General features: G+C 36.8%; 1 protein-coding gene across 3 annotated transcripts in view; it reads right to left on the reverse strand.

Annotated features, from left to right (window-relative positions):
* Window positions 1-628: 628 nt before the first annotated feature.
* BICC1 (BicC family RNA binding protein 1) overlaps window positions 629-19,169 on the reverse strand; it is a 115,575-nt gene continuing 97,034 nt past the window's right edge. For all 3 annotated transcript variants that reach the window (XM_067299793.1, XM_067299792.1, XM_067299794.1), the window contains 9 exons: window positions 18,800-18,938; window positions 17,533-17,689; window positions 15,978-16,143; window positions 14,163-14,202; window positions 13,333-13,487; window positions 10,887-11,043; window positions 7,858-8,018; window positions 5,048-5,147; window positions 629-3,604 (listed from right to left, as the gene is read on the reverse strand). In XM_067299793.1, coding sequence (XP_067155894.1) covers window positions 3,474-3,604; window positions 5,048-5,147; window positions 7,858-8,018; window positions 10,887-11,043; window positions 13,333-13,487; window positions 14,163-14,202; window positions 15,978-16,143; window positions 17,533-17,689; window positions 18,800-18,938 — 1,206 coding nt within the window. In that variant the 3' untranslated portion in view covers window positions 629-3,473. The remainder of the gene's footprint in view (window positions 3,605-5,047; window positions 5,148-7,857; window positions 8,019-10,886; window positions 11,044-13,332; window positions 13,488-14,162; window positions 14,203-15,977; window positions 16,144-17,532; window positions 17,690-18,799; window positions 18,939-19,169) is intronic.

Raw genomic sequence — 19,169 nt, forward strand, 5'->3', positions numbered from 1 at the left:
CAGTAGGCATTCAAGAAATTACAGAATTTTAAAGGTCAGTGAGCCAGGAATGCTATAATTCGAGTAAGTGTAGAGCTGTGTGAACACAATAATTAACAAGGAAAATATAAGGCTGGAATAATGAAGAGCCTGGATGTACTTAATGATTTAAATATTAAACTTACATCACTACATGCCAAGCGAACAGACTAGACTGATATAACATTAGACTTACTACGCCACTTTGAAAGGTTATGCCTCTCACTAGATTTTACTGATTGCATGGCCAGCATCCCAAATAAAAAATCCCTACTGTTTTTCAGGAATTGAGTTCTGTCTCTTTCGCACTGAAAACACCAGTACAATGACCATTATGAAAGAATACTTGCAACTGTTCTGCTAACCAGACCAAAGCTTATATAGTCCTAAAAATGGGAAGACCAAAAAATGAATCAAACTCTTGTATGCCAAACCATTAAACCCGCTATGAATTGAACTTGACATAACTTAATTCCTTTCATACTGCTTTCTTGAGATACATCTCTCAAAAAAGTATTCTCATTTAAAAGCCAGACAAAAGCATTGCATGTGATATAAAAAGACCAGTAAAACACACAAAGAACTAGCATGTGAAAGAAACATGTTGCAATTATGTGAAATACTGGTTTTGATATTTTATTAACAAGCAAGCATCTGTGGAATGGGGTCTAAATAAAAACACTTCATTAACCAATCAGAATACAAGGAAGTTATATAAATTTATTTTATGTAACATTGATTAGTTTTGAAAATTCCCATTTTTACTGTTTTAATTCCATCTTTTATTTAAAAAAATCACTAAAAGGACACAACCCACAAAAATACAATCTGTATCTGCTCTATATTTACAGATAACTGGTCACTATTAAGGCACAGATTTAAAACTAACATTTTAATGTAGCAAGTCAAATATTTGTGCATAATATAACACTAACAATACGGTATGCTGTACTGTCATATTCCCTTTGTGGAATCAAAATAAGTGAGAAATTTTTTTTTTCCAGTGTGTTCTTTTTTGTGTGAAGCCCTACTGAAAATAATGCTGTTAATGGGAAATTCTTCACTCCGGTGTAGATGATATAAGCACTGCTCAGTGAAAGACCACATCAACTTAATACTGTAATAAATTCAGTTCCAAATATAGTACTGTCTAGATACATACCATGTACTTATTAAAGACTAAAAAACTAAGAGTGTAAAGGTTTGTTTGATGCTTTTAAATATAGTCAAAAGCAGCAAGCAGGGGTTGCAGAAAATCCTGTACAAAGTGTTGCTAAATATTTATTCTATTAAAAATATTTTATAAAATTAACACACTTGAATACAATTCCATTTTCAAACACTGGTCTTGAGAATGCAAACATTGAAATGACGGCTCATCTGTAAGCACATAGGTAGTCCATGTCAATGGAGCTATTTATGTACTTAGAAGTAAGCACAAGTGTAAATACTTTCAGAATTAGGAGTTGTGGCTTCCACAAGGGTTTGCATGAAGTTGCTCTTGCCTGTGTGACACACATATCAATTCTCACGGATATGTGGATATGGACTTTTGGCATTTAAGCACAGTTAATTTTGATGTGAACCACTGTGTGCCTACAAGATGCAGTTTTATCCATTCTAATTTGTAGTACAACTTTAAAACCAGAGCAAGTTAACTGCTACTTTACCTACAGTGGAAGTCACCCAGCTATACACCATTAAGTAGATATGGCTGACATGAGTACTGAGCAGTCACTTCTTGCTAACCGCAACAAGTCATTTTATTATTGCTTGATCATCTATGCCCTCAAGTAATAGCTTCTTTAAATTCCCTTTGTGTGTGCAAATTTCTCTATACATCATTTGTTTTTTTCACCTTAAAAGAATTATCCATGGAAAGTGTCAAAACTATTTCTCACCCATTTTTGCATAAAAACCAACTACTGTAAATGTTATTCTAATGCCTTCTGTTAAGAGCACTTGACAGTGGTTTATGTCCATCTCAAAAGGCTTGTACACTGAACATAAATAATACATTACAGTAGAGGTAATTCACAATATTTCCTATGGGAATGCTTTTCAACAAATTAAATTTGGAAATTTCATATTGCATTGCAGAAAGAGGCACTTTATGAATTCCTTCATTATACGAGAACCCTTCATAAACCCATAACAAGACATCTGTAAAGACAGAGGAATAGTATTGCCAAATTTTTTGGACTTTCACAGTATAAGAATGGAGTAGTTAGCTCTATCCACTTATAATACGGACTCTTTCTGTTGAACATAACTTGTTTCAGAAATAGTTCATCAAGAGTTTTGCAGCTGACAATTACAAATCTAAATTGAACAAAACAGATGCTATTACACCTATTTCTGTAGGTTGCTTAATTGCTGCATGCATAGTCATGTAAGTAATATATGTCATTTATTAAATGGCAACAGTGCTGTCTTGTCAAATTAGATTAGTTTTCTGTTTAATCAAACTGACAGCCCACAGCTCTAGTTTGATGAATGCCTTTCATTCTCTACCATAAATCTGCAGTAGATCAGTTTAATCTGTTACGTATTGTAGGTATATAGAATCTAAAAATAAAAGTCTGATATAAATAAGTGTCCTTTAGTGGCAGGATACTAAAAATAGCCCTTTGCTTTGAGACAACCATTAAAAACAGTTTTAGCATTACAGGCAGCAGTTAAATATGATGACTGCAAAGGGTTAATATTGCAAGGTCCATTTTGGTCTTTCATTGCATCTGTTACAGTGAATTATTTTCATTGCAAGCAGCTCTAGACTGCTTCATAAGAGCATAATAGGACTGGTCCACTACTAAGTGGTTTGATTTTGGAACAATCTTTTTGGATAACTACCGGGGAGACAGAGAGAGAGAAGAAATCTGCAGAAGAATGCATAAGAATCAATTCCTAGTACCATTATAGTGAGATGTGACCTAATGCAGGAACATCTGAAAAAAATTTTTTGATTAGTGCCAATATAACAATTGATATGGAAATGAAAGAGAAGTAAATTTCCACAGGACAAGAAATCAGAACATGTAAAGTGCAGAAAGACCTCAATAATTATCTTAAGCAGTACCAGAAAAATCCATCTTGATAAAACCAAAATCTATGCTCTCTGGCATCCCAGCTCTTCATTCTTCCTTCATTCAACAAAGTAAAAATTCAGTGCATACATTATAGTTATAGGTAATAAAATACTAAACAAAGAACCCTATATTATTATTATTGCAAATTCTGTCCAATCTACATGAGTAAAACATAACCCACATTTGGTGTTTTGAAAGACAACAGACAAAATGTGTTTTCTCTTTTTTTGGCACAGTATTGTGCAGACAAAATGCTTTGGTCCTTGATACCCAAACTCCCAAAGTGCAGAGGGTGGTGTGCAGTGAAGGCTGTCCACAGGATTGCCATGTCCATCTTTACAGTTGACTTTGAGCCACAACTTACTGCTACCAGCGACCGCTGACGCTAGCAATGTCCGCATGATACTGACGTGGCAGTCTTCCACTAGCTCCACCTTCCAGGAATGAGGCACGTATGTTTGATGGGTCAAAGAGCTTTCTTCGGTTTTTATTCAGTTCTATAAAGGCCACAAAAATAAAAAAAGCCACTCTTATCAGAAATTAACTTTAATAGTTTTATCTAAACCAAAAGCAAAACTATTATTTAAAGCAAAACATTATTTAGACACAGAACAGTATCAACTGAAAATGCAAGTGAGATACTCATTCAATATAGCAGTTCATCAGGATAGTGCAAGGTTAAGACTTTATAGAGCCTACTCGGGAAGTAAGCTTCTATTTGCTGCAATTCTTAATCTATGCTGATACGGTATGCAGGAGATATTTTGCAATGCTGAGTGAAATCAAATTGCTGGAACACTTTAAGAAGGCTGCAATTTCCTTCTGAAGTGGCATTCACACAAAATGGATGGTTGCAGCATAACCTATATGCATCTAGACCATTTCCCAATGCACATTATTTTAAACAACACTGAAGCAATATTTTAATACGGATTTTTATAAAAAACAGGTGCTCACTTATTCAAATCTGCATCCTAAGTTTGTACAAATGCGCATCCAAAATATTTTTCCTTTCCCCACTTTTCCACTCTTGTGAACAAACTCCATGATAGATATGAATCACTGACAAAGATTATACAGATTTTCATGAATGCTATTAACTAAGTATATTGCATATTTACCCTCTTTATGCCATCATTTAAAATTCATAAAAACACTCACAAGTGGCATCAGTAAAAGGAATGCACTTTGGAGGAAGAAGAAAAACACCCTCATGCTCCATGAAGCATCTGAAGAAAACTGTTCCTCTGATATAAATTCATTGCCATGATGATAGAGTACTCTTATGTAAATAGGATATCTTTTGCTATTTATCACAATTAGAAAAAAGCTCTGTTTAGCTCTATATACTACAGCACATTGTGAGAAACCCTATTTGGCCTTTATCCTTCTGCAAGTGGGACACAAAACCTTTTACTTAAAGATGGCTGGAAAAAATGCCAGCTAAGAGTTAGTTTCATTCAAACCTAGACATTTCACAGAAAAAAAACAGGTCTTGGAAAAAAGAACCCAGGCAGTTTTTCCAGCTAGCGTGACTGCTTTGCTACCCAGTGAAGTGGAGAGGAACCAAAAGCCTGAAAACACCAGATCCTTGCAGTGTGTGGTGCCATTCAGACTTCCACTGAGTCTGAAATCTCAAAGCATCTATGATTTGCAGTTTTGGGTCAAAAAAAGCCAACTTTATAATCTTCTGTGAAACAAACTCTTTCTAGCAAGCTTCAGCTTTACAACAAGATACAGCATTACTCAGTGTGAAACCACTATAAAGCTCAAAGGTTTAAAAGTGCTTTCCAAAGAAGGGCAAGCCAATGTGATCTGTGAACCAGATTCTTACTCCAAATTCCTTTGTCAACTGTAAACTTGCAATTCAAGTGAGCAGAAAACAAACATTGTTCATTTAAAGTCAAAAAAGGATAACCTGTTTGAATTCATTTATTTACCTGAGATTGCAAGCAGCATTTTCCTTCTGGCACCAAAAGTGGTAATTCCTAGCTCTTTCAAATCTTGATCAGTAAGAGTAAGGAATGTCTGCAGATCAATCTAGAGTAAAAAGAAATAGGAAGTTTATGCAACACACAAATCTCTCCCCAGAACTATTAAGCCATAAAAGCGGTTCAGGACTGCCACACAGGTTTTTTTTCTACTGCTTTTTACAGTTACCCTACCAACCTATTCTCTGTATGTAAACAGCAGTCGTTGCATTCCAATGACTAAGTGCACACAGCTTCTCAATTTGCTACTCTGTATTCCAGATAAACAACAAAAAAAGCATTTTTTTTTAAAAGGCACAGAAGTTCAATTAATCAGATTTAACTGTGACTCTTGAGATTGAGTATTTACCAGAATCGCTACAATGTCACTGGTAACCAGAGAGGTAGATATGTCTGTAGAAACGGTACATACTTCAAACTGTAGTAATTTAGCAGAGGATATTTGGTTAACTACCAGTGATATTTAATTAAAGCATTGACCGTTTCACAACATGCTGAAGTGTGCGCAGCCTTTTTTTTTTGTGGTTTGTTGCTCCTAATACAGTTCAAGGAAATGTAGTGGAAAATTATTTGTTACTCTGGCCAAACCACTCTGCTCATCACACTTAATCAGCTCCTCATGAGATACAAAAAGTAAAAAATAAGAAGCTGGAGCACAGGGGAGACAGATAATACAAAAAATGAAGAAAGTCAAAGTTGTAGTTAATTTAAAACACAATGGGCCAGCAGCAGATTGAAGAGAGACCAACATAAATTATCTACGAGGACTGCATCTCAATACCTGAATCACTTAAGATAAACAGCACCAGCAGCTGAGGAAACCAATCAGACATTAACATAGGACTCGGAGTGTTGCTGTCTGTCTAGGCCCCCAACAGCATTCAGAAGTGTGCGTACAGAACCAGGATACAATCTATTTCCTCAAGCTTTGAGTAGCACAGACTGCATTACCCTCACACAGGTAAGACAGACATCATCTTGAAACAAATGTATTTGTGTGTTTCAGCTAAAGAAAAAAGGAGTAAGCATGCTGAAACCTTAGATTTGAATATACATACACATGCTATATCATCTATTTCAATAAAGTGGACATACATACAAAGAACATGAACAGACTTCCAAACAAAAGCTATCTTTAGTGTTCAAAACCAGCAGAGCCACCTCTCCTTTCTTAGGCATAGTGGGTGGCTAAGATAACGGGAAAGGATTAATACCTGGATAATATGGGTATTATGGAATACGCAGGGGAGTACAATGCAGATAAACCTGAGGGACTGCACACAGAACAGCTGGAGGCACAGCTGGATTTCTCCGCCCAAATTGAGTATTGACCTGCCACATCATGGCCAGCATGAGGCTAACCCACTCCCATGTCTCCCCTGCAGCTGTCAGCACTTTGCTTTCCACAGCAGCTCGTTAGCTCAGGTGCAGCCACTTCCTAAGTATTTCTATGCCATACCACACAGAAATAACAAATTCCGCCACAGCACTAAGCAGGATGATTAGAAAGCTAAGAAACACTGGCTGGAAACACATCAGATCCAGCAGCCCCAGGGCTGAGATGGCAGCAGTAGGCTTTGGTGGACTCAGCGCGATTCTGTGGGTGCACGTACATTAGTGATATAGCACAGAGGACGGGGTACACAAGTCTGCCTTGTGCCTACCCTTTGACTCCTGCAGTACCCCCTGTGAGCACTCCTGGTGTGCTCAAAGCAGTTCTCCTCTCGTGGAACCAAATCTGAAGCTGAACATGGGCACGCCATCAGAGCAACTCATTTGCAACATGAACACAAGGTCCTCCAGGAGCTTGTTCTTTATGCACACACACAATTATTACTCTCGTAATAACAAGGCCGTCTGTACAGAAACCTGCTTCACGTGTTCTTAGGGAGAGACATACAGGTGAGAAGCTCGGACCAGCAACTGGTGCAGACCTCATTGGTGACAAAGATGCAAAAGTGGACATACGGGTCCAGAAAGTAAAGAGCATGCTGAGTCAAACTGTGGTCCTTCCCTTGTAGCACACAGTTCAGTACTGCTGACACACCCCACACAGGCACATATCCCTGTGCTTGGTCCTCAGTACACCCAATTCCAGAGGTGGGACCAAGAACTTCCGCATGCAACTACAGTGCTTTCAGGACAAGCTCGGTGGCTCTATGTCTGAGCTAGTAAGTCTTGCAGCTGGGCTCACCGTGCTTTTCTGATGCTGTTCAGTCACCAGAATAAACTACTTGCAGATAACCTAGCTGACCCTACTTCTATTGTATAGTATTTTATGGACACTAACTACTGCTGCTTGGACTAAATGGAGACACTATCTCCTCGTTCAGAATGGGTCAGAAGTCCAGTCAATTGGCAAACAGGCAGGCAGAGAAGGAGGAGGGGAGGGATGAACACACGCACACCTGAGCACTGAATTTAGACAAAACATTATTCCTGGATGCAGACTGGTTTTCCACACCCTCTAATGAAGTTGACTGAAAAGTAACTCCTGGTTATCTTACTAATAGCAGCCCTCCTTGAATGAAAGAATTTTGATTTATACTTAAAAAATTAAGCTAAACTGCAGGACAAAAGAGTACATGTTTCCAGGCTGGCAATCCAGGAATTCACAAGATACGTTAACACAGCTTTGACAGAATAGCTCATGAAAATCCTGCCTCTAACAGAGACTTCTTAGTGGTTTTGTTCAAGAAGCAGAACAACCACGAGTAAAACACTACAAACACAAAGATGTCTTTTAAAGGACTACTGACCTCTTGCTGTTGGAATACATCTGTGTATTTGCCCAAACCGAGTTTGCTGAACAGCTCAGGCAGATCAGATCCCTTAAACAAACTGTTCAGATTACAGCCATTGCTTCCTGTCAGCGAGGAAATGCAGTCCATGTAATTACTGCTACTGAGATAGTGTTCAGCTGAAAGGGAAGAAGTGCACTTGAATTTTCAAATTCAATTAAATTACCAAAATACTTAAAATTCTATTATTTAGCAAAGAACTCCTTTCAGCGGTCTGACAGAATGAATAACAAGGTGAATGGTTTGCTTATTAAGTTCCAGTGTTTGTTTTCTATAGAAAGATGTCTGGATGTATCTTTTAGGCAATTAAGTCACATTACACAAACTTTCATGCAGCTAGAACTCAGGACCTTGAATTCAGAGGGGAAAGAGCTGCAAGGCCCCATTGCTGCTCCTTTCTCTTGAACCCTCCCCTCTCTTCTCCAGTCAATACTTAGGAAAACACCACTGCACACAAAACACAGCCAGCTCTTTTGGTCTAGGCGGGGAGAAGAGCATGCTGTAGCAATTACTGATAGAAGGTCTGCAAAGTAGGCACATGATTTAGCAAGTACTTCAGTAAGGACACAAAACAGAAACACAATAGTTTTAGGGTAAATGATTAAATCTGGAAGTACTCTCCCTAGTAAGCTTTTCACTACATTCCCCAAAAGGTACATCTTCAAAAGAGTTCGCAGGGTAAGGTTCTTAAACACGAGAAAATGACAACTGATTGAGCTGGGCAAGCCTTTTCCTCTATATGTACACACTGATAGTATCCAATCACAAAACTAGTGACTATTTTTTCCAGTGAACACATCAAGAATTTGTGCAAATGGGGTTGCTGTGAGTAAACAGCTCTCCCTCACTAGTTATAAACACTGGAAAGTTTATGGTGAATGCATAAGGGGCTTGCAGAAGATTGAATAGTTTCTCAGTTGGATAAAATGAAGATTGCCCTGGAGACTTCTGCTATAGCCTCCATTATAGACCGCTGATAGGATGTTAAGAACACAGCTTTTCACAAGTGGCTACGCTAGGTTTATTTTCTGGACATGAAGCAGTTAGAAGCATTTGGGATCATATCTGCAATTTGCATCAACCTCAGCTCCATTCTGGAGAAGAATTTTAAAATACAGTAAACTATAAAACATGGTGGATGCTGAAAATGTGAACATTAGGTTGGACAAATGAAGCAGCCATAAAGAAGTTGATATTTTAGACTTTAAAAGGTGGTGCCTCAATTTCTTCCACATCAGAGTAAAAGAACACTAAAGATCCAAACAAATCAGTAATCCTACACTCAGTAGGGATTATGCAGAAGCAGTGTTTGTATGGAAACCCAAATGAAACATTAAGAAATACTTTTTATTGATGCAGTTGGGAAGCATCATCTTAACAACAAAAGAGAAAACCACCACCATTATGTCATGGTGCTAATGAAAACTTACATTTTAGTACTCCTGCACCTACTCATTAAGGTAAATATAAACATTTGTCCAGTCAATTCATAGCTGTTTCTTAGGTAGGAGATAGCTTTTGTGTCCAGTCTGTAATTTTGTCCGCTTGTTTTCTCTCTCATTCCTGCTGTATTCCCTGAAGCCCCACCAGACTACAGGTATTAATGTTTTGGTTCTCAACAATTCTTTATTGAACTGTGAACCTACAGCAAAAAACCTGGAGCCTTAGATGGTTTTACCTAGGCATTCTCACAGGTGCACAATTTGCACCATAATTCTCAAATTCCATTTATTAAGTTCCCCCTTTTTTTTTAAAATATGTATTAATCTATTATCCATTAGAGTGCAATGCACAGAAGGTTACTACAAGCCTTGGCATAACCTACTGACAAGGACACACCAACTAAAGCTTTGTCCCCTCTCCAGGTACTTCATTCTCTGGCAAAGAAGTTACAGATGCAATGGATTCACACTTCTAATTTTCATCTACATGTATGCAAATAACTCCCTTAACTCACTTAATTATTTTGATTCATCTAGAGCTTCTGTTTTCCATCCAATTAACTTGTAGCTTTACTCATTGGCTTGATTTCAAAGATAAACTTTTCATCTCTCTTGTACCATGAGTACTTCAGAATACCATATACAGCCATTCATAGCTGAGCTAGTCTGCTTTTTAAAAGTATGAAAAATTACAAATATACCAACCATGAATATTTCCTCTAAGTGAAGCTATATCCTTTCTTAGGATGTCCAGCTTTTACTATATGTTTACTTTGGAGTTAATCTGGGATTTAGGTTTTATTCACCTTTATAAGAAAAATGCAACAAAAAAATAAAAACAGCCATAGTACTACTTTCCCCACAATGCAGTTACACATTCAATATGGACAAGTATTTTCTCTTCTCCACTTTTTCCCCTTTCAGAAAGGCAAATACTAAGTTACTGAAAATCAAAATAAGTTGCAAATAGTTCAACTGATGTAAAAATTTAAATTTGTGAATTTTAAGCTTTGTTAAAAAGTAATTATAATATTTACAACCTGCGTCCACAGAAATGAGTGATTCAAATCATGTGCCAGCCCCTGACAAACATATGGAAGCCTTTATTTTAATCACTATAAAGAAAATCATGCTTTAAAATTCAACATCAGCAGATTATGATTTCTCCACCAGCTCCTAGATAGCCTGGCACAAGACCTGGCTGTTGTTGCACTGATAACAGAGCAGAATCATGACTGTCTAGAAATAAGCTTTTGTTAGTTCTGTTTTCAGTAAAACTTGACAAACCCCCTCCCTGAAAGGAAAAGGCTTTAAGCTACAGAATGTCTTCAATTTTAAAGTTCTCCATATAGGTTTTCCTTTTGGACCATCAATTTTATATTGTTTTACATAATCTTACATAAGCTTTCACTTTTCAATTAAAAAAATCCTTATTTTACATGCACAGGTAATTTAAATCCCTAGTGATGTCAGAAAATATTGATATTAAAATAAATATTTGTTGATTTCAACATAATTAAAAAACAGTTCTCAAAAATTATCAACCTGATTTATTTTGTTTCCGTTTGGGACTGCCAATCGAGGACACAAATTCATTATGAGCTGCGGGTCCAAGCCCATTACGATCTCTCCAGTTATCAGATTCGCTGCCATTTCCCAGGTGCTCCCGACTGTTGGACCGTGAGAGAGACATTGATGAACCCTTCAAGACACAAAATTTGGGCAGAAAACAGAAGTTTCATTGTGATTCAAGTATTTTCTTTGAAGCAGCTCAGTAAAAACACAGCTTTACAAGCTTCAAATGCTTGTAAACATTGTTTGGCAGTTGATCAATAGTCAAATAATTGCAAACTGTACACAAAAACAGCAGGTGTGCTTAAAACATAAGCAGTTTGTGGATTTTAAGCAGAAGTTAAAGACCATGCTTCAAATAAATTGCTCAATATATCTAACTGTTTCAAAGTGTTACATGATATCTAATTCCCACACAAGTTCTGGATATAAAGCAGTCTGTTTTCTACATCTCTTCAAGGTGAAGGGAATACTACAGAACTAATCTATCTGAAGAAAACTGAATCAAGTACAAAAAATTAAAACAATTCTGCAATAATGACTTCTGAATTTGCTAAAAAATTTATGGTTTCTTACACACTACTCTAAAGTACTTATTATCAAATTTCATCCTCACTATGACTCAATGTTCCAAACTAAGGCAACAGCATTCCCTAAAAAGCTGCAGATGACCATGGAATTTTGTGAGGATGTACACCAAAAAAGATTGACATTATTGATACCAAACACATACATGAACTAAATACAACTGAACCGAATTAGTAGTTTAATTCTATTTGCTTGCATCGAATTCCAGTTGAAAAACACAAGTTAGGAGGTAGCAGTCTTTTCTACTGTATTGAAAAACTGACATCATTGGAGGAAAAAAGGCAACAGCTCCCTGTCACTGGAGAAATCAGGAAGGTGTGAACTAGGGTCAGTATGACTCAACAAATGAAGAAAGGAATGGATTGCCTCCAAGTCTGTTAAAAAAAGAGGGGCAGGGGCAGGCAAGAACAGACAAGGTCTCTATATTGTTTGATCAAGGTGATGGCTAAAAGTTGTGAAGCAAAAGAGGTCATCCAATGTTCCTGGAAAACTGAACGCACACCAAAATATTACAATGAAGATGAGACATTCTCAGGGACCTTATTTTACAAATTAGCTTCCCAAACATTAGACTACACTACCAGTATTATTTCTGTTCAAAGAACTCTCCTTCAGCACCTCCCATACGGGTCATATCAAAAGTGACCATGTAGGGAGGAAGTGTGACAGTATTGCTCGGATACAAATGGACAGAGTTGAAGACTGCCAAACAGAAGCAGCAGGATACAAGGTTTTTGTCTTCCAAGATTTTTATCTTCCGCAAATGTTTCCACAACAGCTCATGCCAAACAGTGAAAGCAGGAACACTGAAGAGGTATCATTTCAGTGGAAAGAGTTAAGGCTGTGGTCTGTACATGCACTGACTCCAGGGGACTAAAACACAAAATGTTCCTACTTAGGATAATATGTCTGCTTACAGACCTTTAGAAAAGGTCAGTGCATCATGATGTGGAGAAAACTACACCCAGCTTAATTTGTATAGAGAAATATTTGTCATAAAAAACAAACAAAAAACCAATAGATCAGATTTTGGTCGTACATCTTCCCTCCCTGCCAAGTTATTACTGCAAACTTACTGTATGTATCTGAGCCTATTATATATAACTAAATGTTTCAAAAAGTTAACAACCATCAAGTGAGGAACACCAAGGCACATTTTATCGTGGTTTATCACTTCTTTTGCGTTAAAGGATAGGTACATCCTAGAGAAGAAGCTGTCTGAAGTTCCATTGCTGAAGAACCATACCATTTACATTTGATAAGTAGGACAAAAATCAAGGAAAAGGTGTCTGCATGGAAGCTGGAAAGGATTAAAGCATGGAAATGCATTAAAAAGCAGGTTCAGAATGCCTTTAAGAAGAAAGAAACATAAGGTTCCACAAAGTTCTCATGACACCGCTCCTTTTTCTATCACTGTATCACTATGCAGTAATCTACATTATATAGCTTACTTGTTACACACACACACACACACACATATATTTTTAATTAGGTCAGATTTCCACTGCTTATCTACAGCTATTGAATCATTTTATCCCCTAAGTCATCAGAAGTTTGTTTAAACAAACATTTTCAGGAGCACACTTCTATAAACTTGGAGCATGATTTACAAAGATGATATAATTTTGCATTTTGGGCTTAATGTATTCCATATGCCTTAATAATTATGTAAGAAACATTTTTCAGAATAAAAATGTTTATTACCTCAAAAACAAAGCTAAGAATCTTATTTGTAAGACTGGTTTTCACAAAAGATATAGACACCTCTCGAAGTAAACAATTAAACTATTTACTACAGATATATTTCCATTACAGTACAGTTTTCATATACCTCATATGTAGTTGTCATAGATGGCTTGTATGATACATGATTAGCTCTTCTTAGTTCCTTGATAGTTTCTGCAGGCATAGATTTAGAGAACCCCAATCCACTCCATGTATTTGTTGGAGTTCTCACTTCTGTTACAACTGGCTTCTTCAACATAGCTGAAAACATACAGGGAAAAACCAGTGAGTGTCAGTCTATGTAAAGGTAGGGAGATAAGAAACCCATAAGGCATCTATGAGAACAGACTTCATTAACATACCAGATAGTAAGGTCTGAGCACCTCCAGTTGCTACACAGCTTGAATCCTGCCTGCCCTTAAGGCAATTTATTTTGTTGGAAGTTAGTTAACCCATTTAGGGCTGCAGGGTAGTGAAAAGAATCAAACCTATGTTTCAAAAAGAAAATTTTTGTTTTTCTTTTGGGTGGTAGTGTTTAACAGGGCCAAACCTATGGTGCAGTCCCATATCAATATCAAAACTGAATCTATCCTGAAATGAAGAGCAATTTTGCCAATATGACAAACATCTTAAAATTTAAACTGTATCTAAATAACTTCAAATATTACAAGTGGGAGATCTTTGAAACTACCTGGTTAATTTGCATATGAACATACCCCTACACAGAGAATGTCCCATCTGCAATTTGTTTACACTATGAGTATTTTATACTACACTGGTATTAAAAATGGTTTGGAACATGTGAAAACCAATACACAAATGCTTCACTTAATACCAGCTTTACATTTGACTAAAAAACAAATTGTAAAACTGAAACATCAGAAAGTTGAGTGACGTATGCTAACAAACTTTTCAGAAGTCTGTTTATCCACATACCTTTGGTTGCTAGTAGCTTCTTCTGTTCATAGTCAAATGCCTAAAAAATTAAACAGGCAGAAGGTGGCTTAATTACTGTTCAAACTAAAGGTCATCCCAGTAATTAACTCTTCTTAAAAACAAAGCTTTTGAATGCAGCCAATGAATACATCCAGGAGAAAACATGAAGTACTGCACAATAATGTGACAGTAGTCCAGTGAAAGCCTACAGTTACTTAAAGCATTCATTCAAATTTAGATAAGAAAGATTTTAAATAACTATCTAGCCTCCATTTGATTGATGTTATAGCAGTATTTAGAATCTGCTTAGGCAGATTTTTTTTGTAATACATTTTTTCAAGCATAGTTTATCTTCCCACATCATCTCCTTAGCATCCAAAACATCCAATAACTGTACAAATTAAAGTAACAATATACATCTTAGACAGCAATTCTAGGCACTACAGTTATTTTGAATAATCTTTTTTCAAGTTGAATTCTCAGCACAGTTATTTTCTAAAAGAAAAACAGGTAAGTTTTGACAGAATTCAATAAAACATCTGTTCACACTACCTATGACAATGGAAGATGAAGTTTAAACGTTACTGATTAGGTTAATTACACTTCTTTCAATCACAGATTAGCAAAGTCTAAACATACAAACCCACCAAAACTGCAGTATTTAGCCTGAAGTGCAAGTTCACTACTTAACTAGAGCACTGATAGGGAAAAGGTCTGCAAAACACCAACCTTAAACAAACTTGCTCAACTACTTCATGCAGCACTGACAGAAGATCGACACTGAAAAGTACTCTGTTACTACCGCTTGACAAACAGTCAAAAGGGTGTCTCTCTTTGGGGAGACTTACAGTAATAGTCGTAGCTAGTGTAAAGTATAGTAGTATATTACCACAGTAATACAGTAGCAGACAGTAGTTAAACAAGTAGGAACACAGGAAAGGGTATTCATAACAAAACTATATTTGTAAGGCAAAAACAGTGTAGCTATTCCAGTAAACCCCCCTACAGATGAATCTGAAGCTAGAGAAAATTTGTGTTGACATTGCTTATGAAAAGCCTAAATGTATTTTTGTACACACTATTCTCCCTTCTTGAAGCAATGATAATATAAAATTTTACACACAAGGTGCTCATACACATTAATATATCCATGAAATTTACTTTGCTCCCCAGCTCTTTTCGTCCACCAGAAGCATAAAGGGCTTTTGTCTTCAAGACTTTTGGTGAATATCAAACTATTTTTTCTTCATGTACTTTGGAGTACAAGTAAATGAAAAGATATCTTTTGCTTCTAAATAAAAATTTTATGAAAATACGTAACCATATTTAATTACTTATTTGAGAAGGTCTTGCTGCATCATATCATAAAAATACCTAGTAATGATACAGCAGTTAGAACACACAAAAATATAACCTTACTTTCTTCCCTCTGTAAGATACTGCCCCCCAGAAGGCATCTGCTAACTAAGGGAAAGGCAAAGTCAGTGAGTGAAGCAACAGATCGAAGGAAGTCTCCTGTATGCCACCTGTATCCTCTTGTGATAAGTGATTCAAATTTATCTAACCTTATAGGAACAGGCACCTCAACAGCATTTCACTTTAATGTGTGTGTGTGTGGGGGGGGGGGGGGGGGGGGGGGGAACACATGAAAACTTACCTTCAAGCAAAAGAACTACTTTGCTGAGAAATGCTTTTATTGCAACCGTAATGTCAATGTAAGTCTGCTAGCCAACAATCGCCTTTGCATTACTTGGTAATTTCATTTTGCAATTATCAAAATTTGCACTGGATTTGGGTGTATTGAGGAAGACCTACCTGCATGTTTACATATGATGGCTGCGGAGCGAGGCGCGCTCTTTCGGAGTTCTGCTGGGCAGCCGCCGCGCGCTCTGCCGCCCGCTCGCTCCCAGGAGCCTTCTTGTCAGCCATGGGACTTTCAGAGGCACTCAGCTCTGCATCTGAGAGCAACCTCTCGGTGGTACTGCGGAAGGAAAGTCAGCATTAACTCCAGTGTTTCTTTTCGCAAAGAGTAAACGTTCAATGGGGTTTTGATAATCAAGCTTTACCCCAAAAGTTTGGCAGCCAAATTCAAGAAAAGCCAGTACAAATACATCCCAGGGTTTTTAGCAATATTTTCAGAGTCTCAACTTTCCTTTGGCATACATAGCTGTTTCTCTATCAGTGAAACAGAGCATATTTGCTGCTTCCTATATTACCAAGTATGAGGTTTAGTTTAGTCTCAATACAACCATAGTTGAGCTTTCCAGGATCGGGAATTATCACCTGCAATCACTAAATAGCGTTACTTATTTAGCCCTACTTAGGCCAGCTGCTCAGCAGTTCTAAAAGACTGAAAGTAGTAGGATAAAGAGAAATGTAATGAGGACTGAGAAAGGTAGCATTGATCCTACTTGTTTATAAAGCTTTAGTGTTTCCAGTCCCACAGAAGCGCCTCTTATTGAAATCTTTTCTTTCTAAAAAATCAGATTTATCTTATCCCTGCTCTAGAGAAGGCGTGTGAAATCTTACCTCAAAGCAAAGAGAAGTAATCATATTTTAGATGCTACAGACTACCCCAGAAAAAAAAAGAAAAAATTTCCTAAAGAAACTTTGAGCGCTAAATCCACAACAAAAAAACCAAGAGAGTTTGGTTAGCAAGAATCCTTGGATTTCTAAACTATGGAAACAGAATTAATGAAATGTGTTACAGCTTTAACATTGAAAATAAGTTAGGTAAGAGAAAATACAATGTCACAAAACAGTTATGATAAACTATCTGCAAAAGGAATAGTGAAAACACTACTTAAAGTAGATTGAACATTGAACAAAATAGCATGTTAAGAACAAAACCTGTATTGCCAAGATATATTATGACTCAAAAGAGCCTTTCCCTTGGGTTGGAGGAACCTCGTGTGTTTTTAGAACATGTTATGTCCTGAATATCACAGCCTCAAGTGTGTATTATACATATACTACCCACTCCCCCCAGGTATGTACGTATATACAAAAGCAAAAAGGCTGGCAGTTAAGCAATCATTAAAATAGGAAAAGCGTAAAAATAAATCCTACAGAAATAGGCAACAAAATTCCTCTGGGGAAGAAAAAAACCAACCTCTTCTGGGAAAGGAAAAGCATTTCTCTTCTTTCAATAAGTGTACAAAAGTGAAAAATTCTTAGAATGTACAAAGTTAACAAATGAATGACAAACTGGAGGGTATAGTTAACTTAATGTGATTTAAAATATCAAGTCCAATTTAATTCAGTACTATGAATATCTAACAACTGAACCATCCATTCTACCTACAAAAACATGTTAAGTATTATTTTATGTTGAAAGTTCCATTAATTTATATTTGCCCATTTAACATACTGTAAATGAGAGTTTTTGGTGCCGTGCAACAATTCCACTGTTTGCCTCTTCGAACAGGCTTGTTTGGAAGAACTCATCATCTGCTTCAGGTCACTGGTATTTGCTGAATGTGATGGACTTCTCGGCATGCCCACTTCTACAAAAGCATCGTTGCAACCTACAAGGCCAAGAAAGAGAAGGGGGCAGGGGGGAAGGGAACTTCGTATTCCAGTGCACTTCCTACATGAATCACTATTGTTAAACAAAACCTGCTGTCTCTCCTTTAGAGTCAGTCTAGCCTTCAGGCAGACTAGCTTGTTCAAAATTAAAGTCAGAAATTAATTTCACACACACAAAAAAATGCATCAATAACTCATGCAGCACATCTACTGCATTTTACAAGTCCATGTTTATTTTTAAAGCAAAAGCCAGGTAATAGCTAATACCAAGTCTAAAGATTCACAATCTGAAGTGACTATTTCAAATGATTTTGCTTTGGTATCCTGCTTTAATAAACCTTACTGGGCACTCATAGTCTTGGGCTGGAATAAAACCTCTCCGTTAAAATGCTCTAATATCTTTGGAATACATTTTTGCAAATACTTATCACTTAAATTGAGCAATGTACCTTTTATTCAGGTCAGGATTCAAGATGCCCACAAGCCTTAAAAAAAGATCCTTTCCTTGCTGAAGTCGGTATTTGCATAGGAAACATGGCCTTTACATGTATTTGTTCAAGTTTGAAAAGGAACTGGCTTTCCCTCCCACCAAGAACGACAGAAACAGTTGAGTATGCTGCTTTGTAGGAGCTAAAGGAACTAATCAAAATGTTGGTGTAAAACATGCAAATAAAATTCATCAGTGACATCTAGGTTTGATCCCCACACAAGTTTGTCAGAGTAACTTTCTCAAAGGCATTAATCCTTTCCTTTCATAAAAGGCAAAAATACAACAGCTTAAACCATCAGAGATTCTTTTTAGCAATGAGGTTAAGCTATAAAACATAATAAAATTGTCATAGATTATTTTCCCATTCCATAAAAGAACAAATAAACGATACAAATGTGCTTGTATCAAGGTTTTTTAGTCACACCAGTATAGCTCAAATAGTACAGCTTTTATTTACTTTCTTTGACAGCAGGTCTATAAGATAGGGTGATATTCTCCTTCAACACAGCTGCACAACCAGTGCACAGGTAAAAAAAATTTACTTTGTGGTTTCATAAACTGTATGTAGACTGCACAAACATTACCAAGCAAAAGAATAAAATGTCAGCATCTTTCTTACCTTCTGCACTATTTGACTTGGCAGTTACTTGTTCTGAGGCACCATGAGTATTTGTCTGCCTTGATGGATCACTGTGGTTTGTGCTCAACACATTTTCTCCCAGCGACGTGGCAGACAGTGCAGCATACTTGATATTGGTCTAAAATAATGGTTAAAAAAAAAAATCACTGAAGTGTTTGTCATATTTAAGGAAATATTGAAAAATATTTCGCTATCCTGCACAGACAGGAGAAGAGATTCATTTCTGATCTAGAAGAACAATATGGTATGTTCCATTTTTTATTCTTTATGTTGCATTTTGTAAATCCTCCTATCCTATTTCTAAACTTAGTAGCTTTAAGAGTCACTACTAATGCAACTAGGTTTTTCT

The sequence above is a fragment of the Apteryx mantelli genome, chromosome 7, assembly GCF_036417845.1.
Source record: "Apteryx mantelli isolate bAptMan1 chromosome 7, bAptMan1.hap1, whole genome shotgun sequence".
In the NCBI taxonomy this organism is placed as follows: Eukaryota; Metazoa; Chordata; class Aves; order Apterygiformes; family Apterygidae; genus Apteryx; species Apteryx mantelli.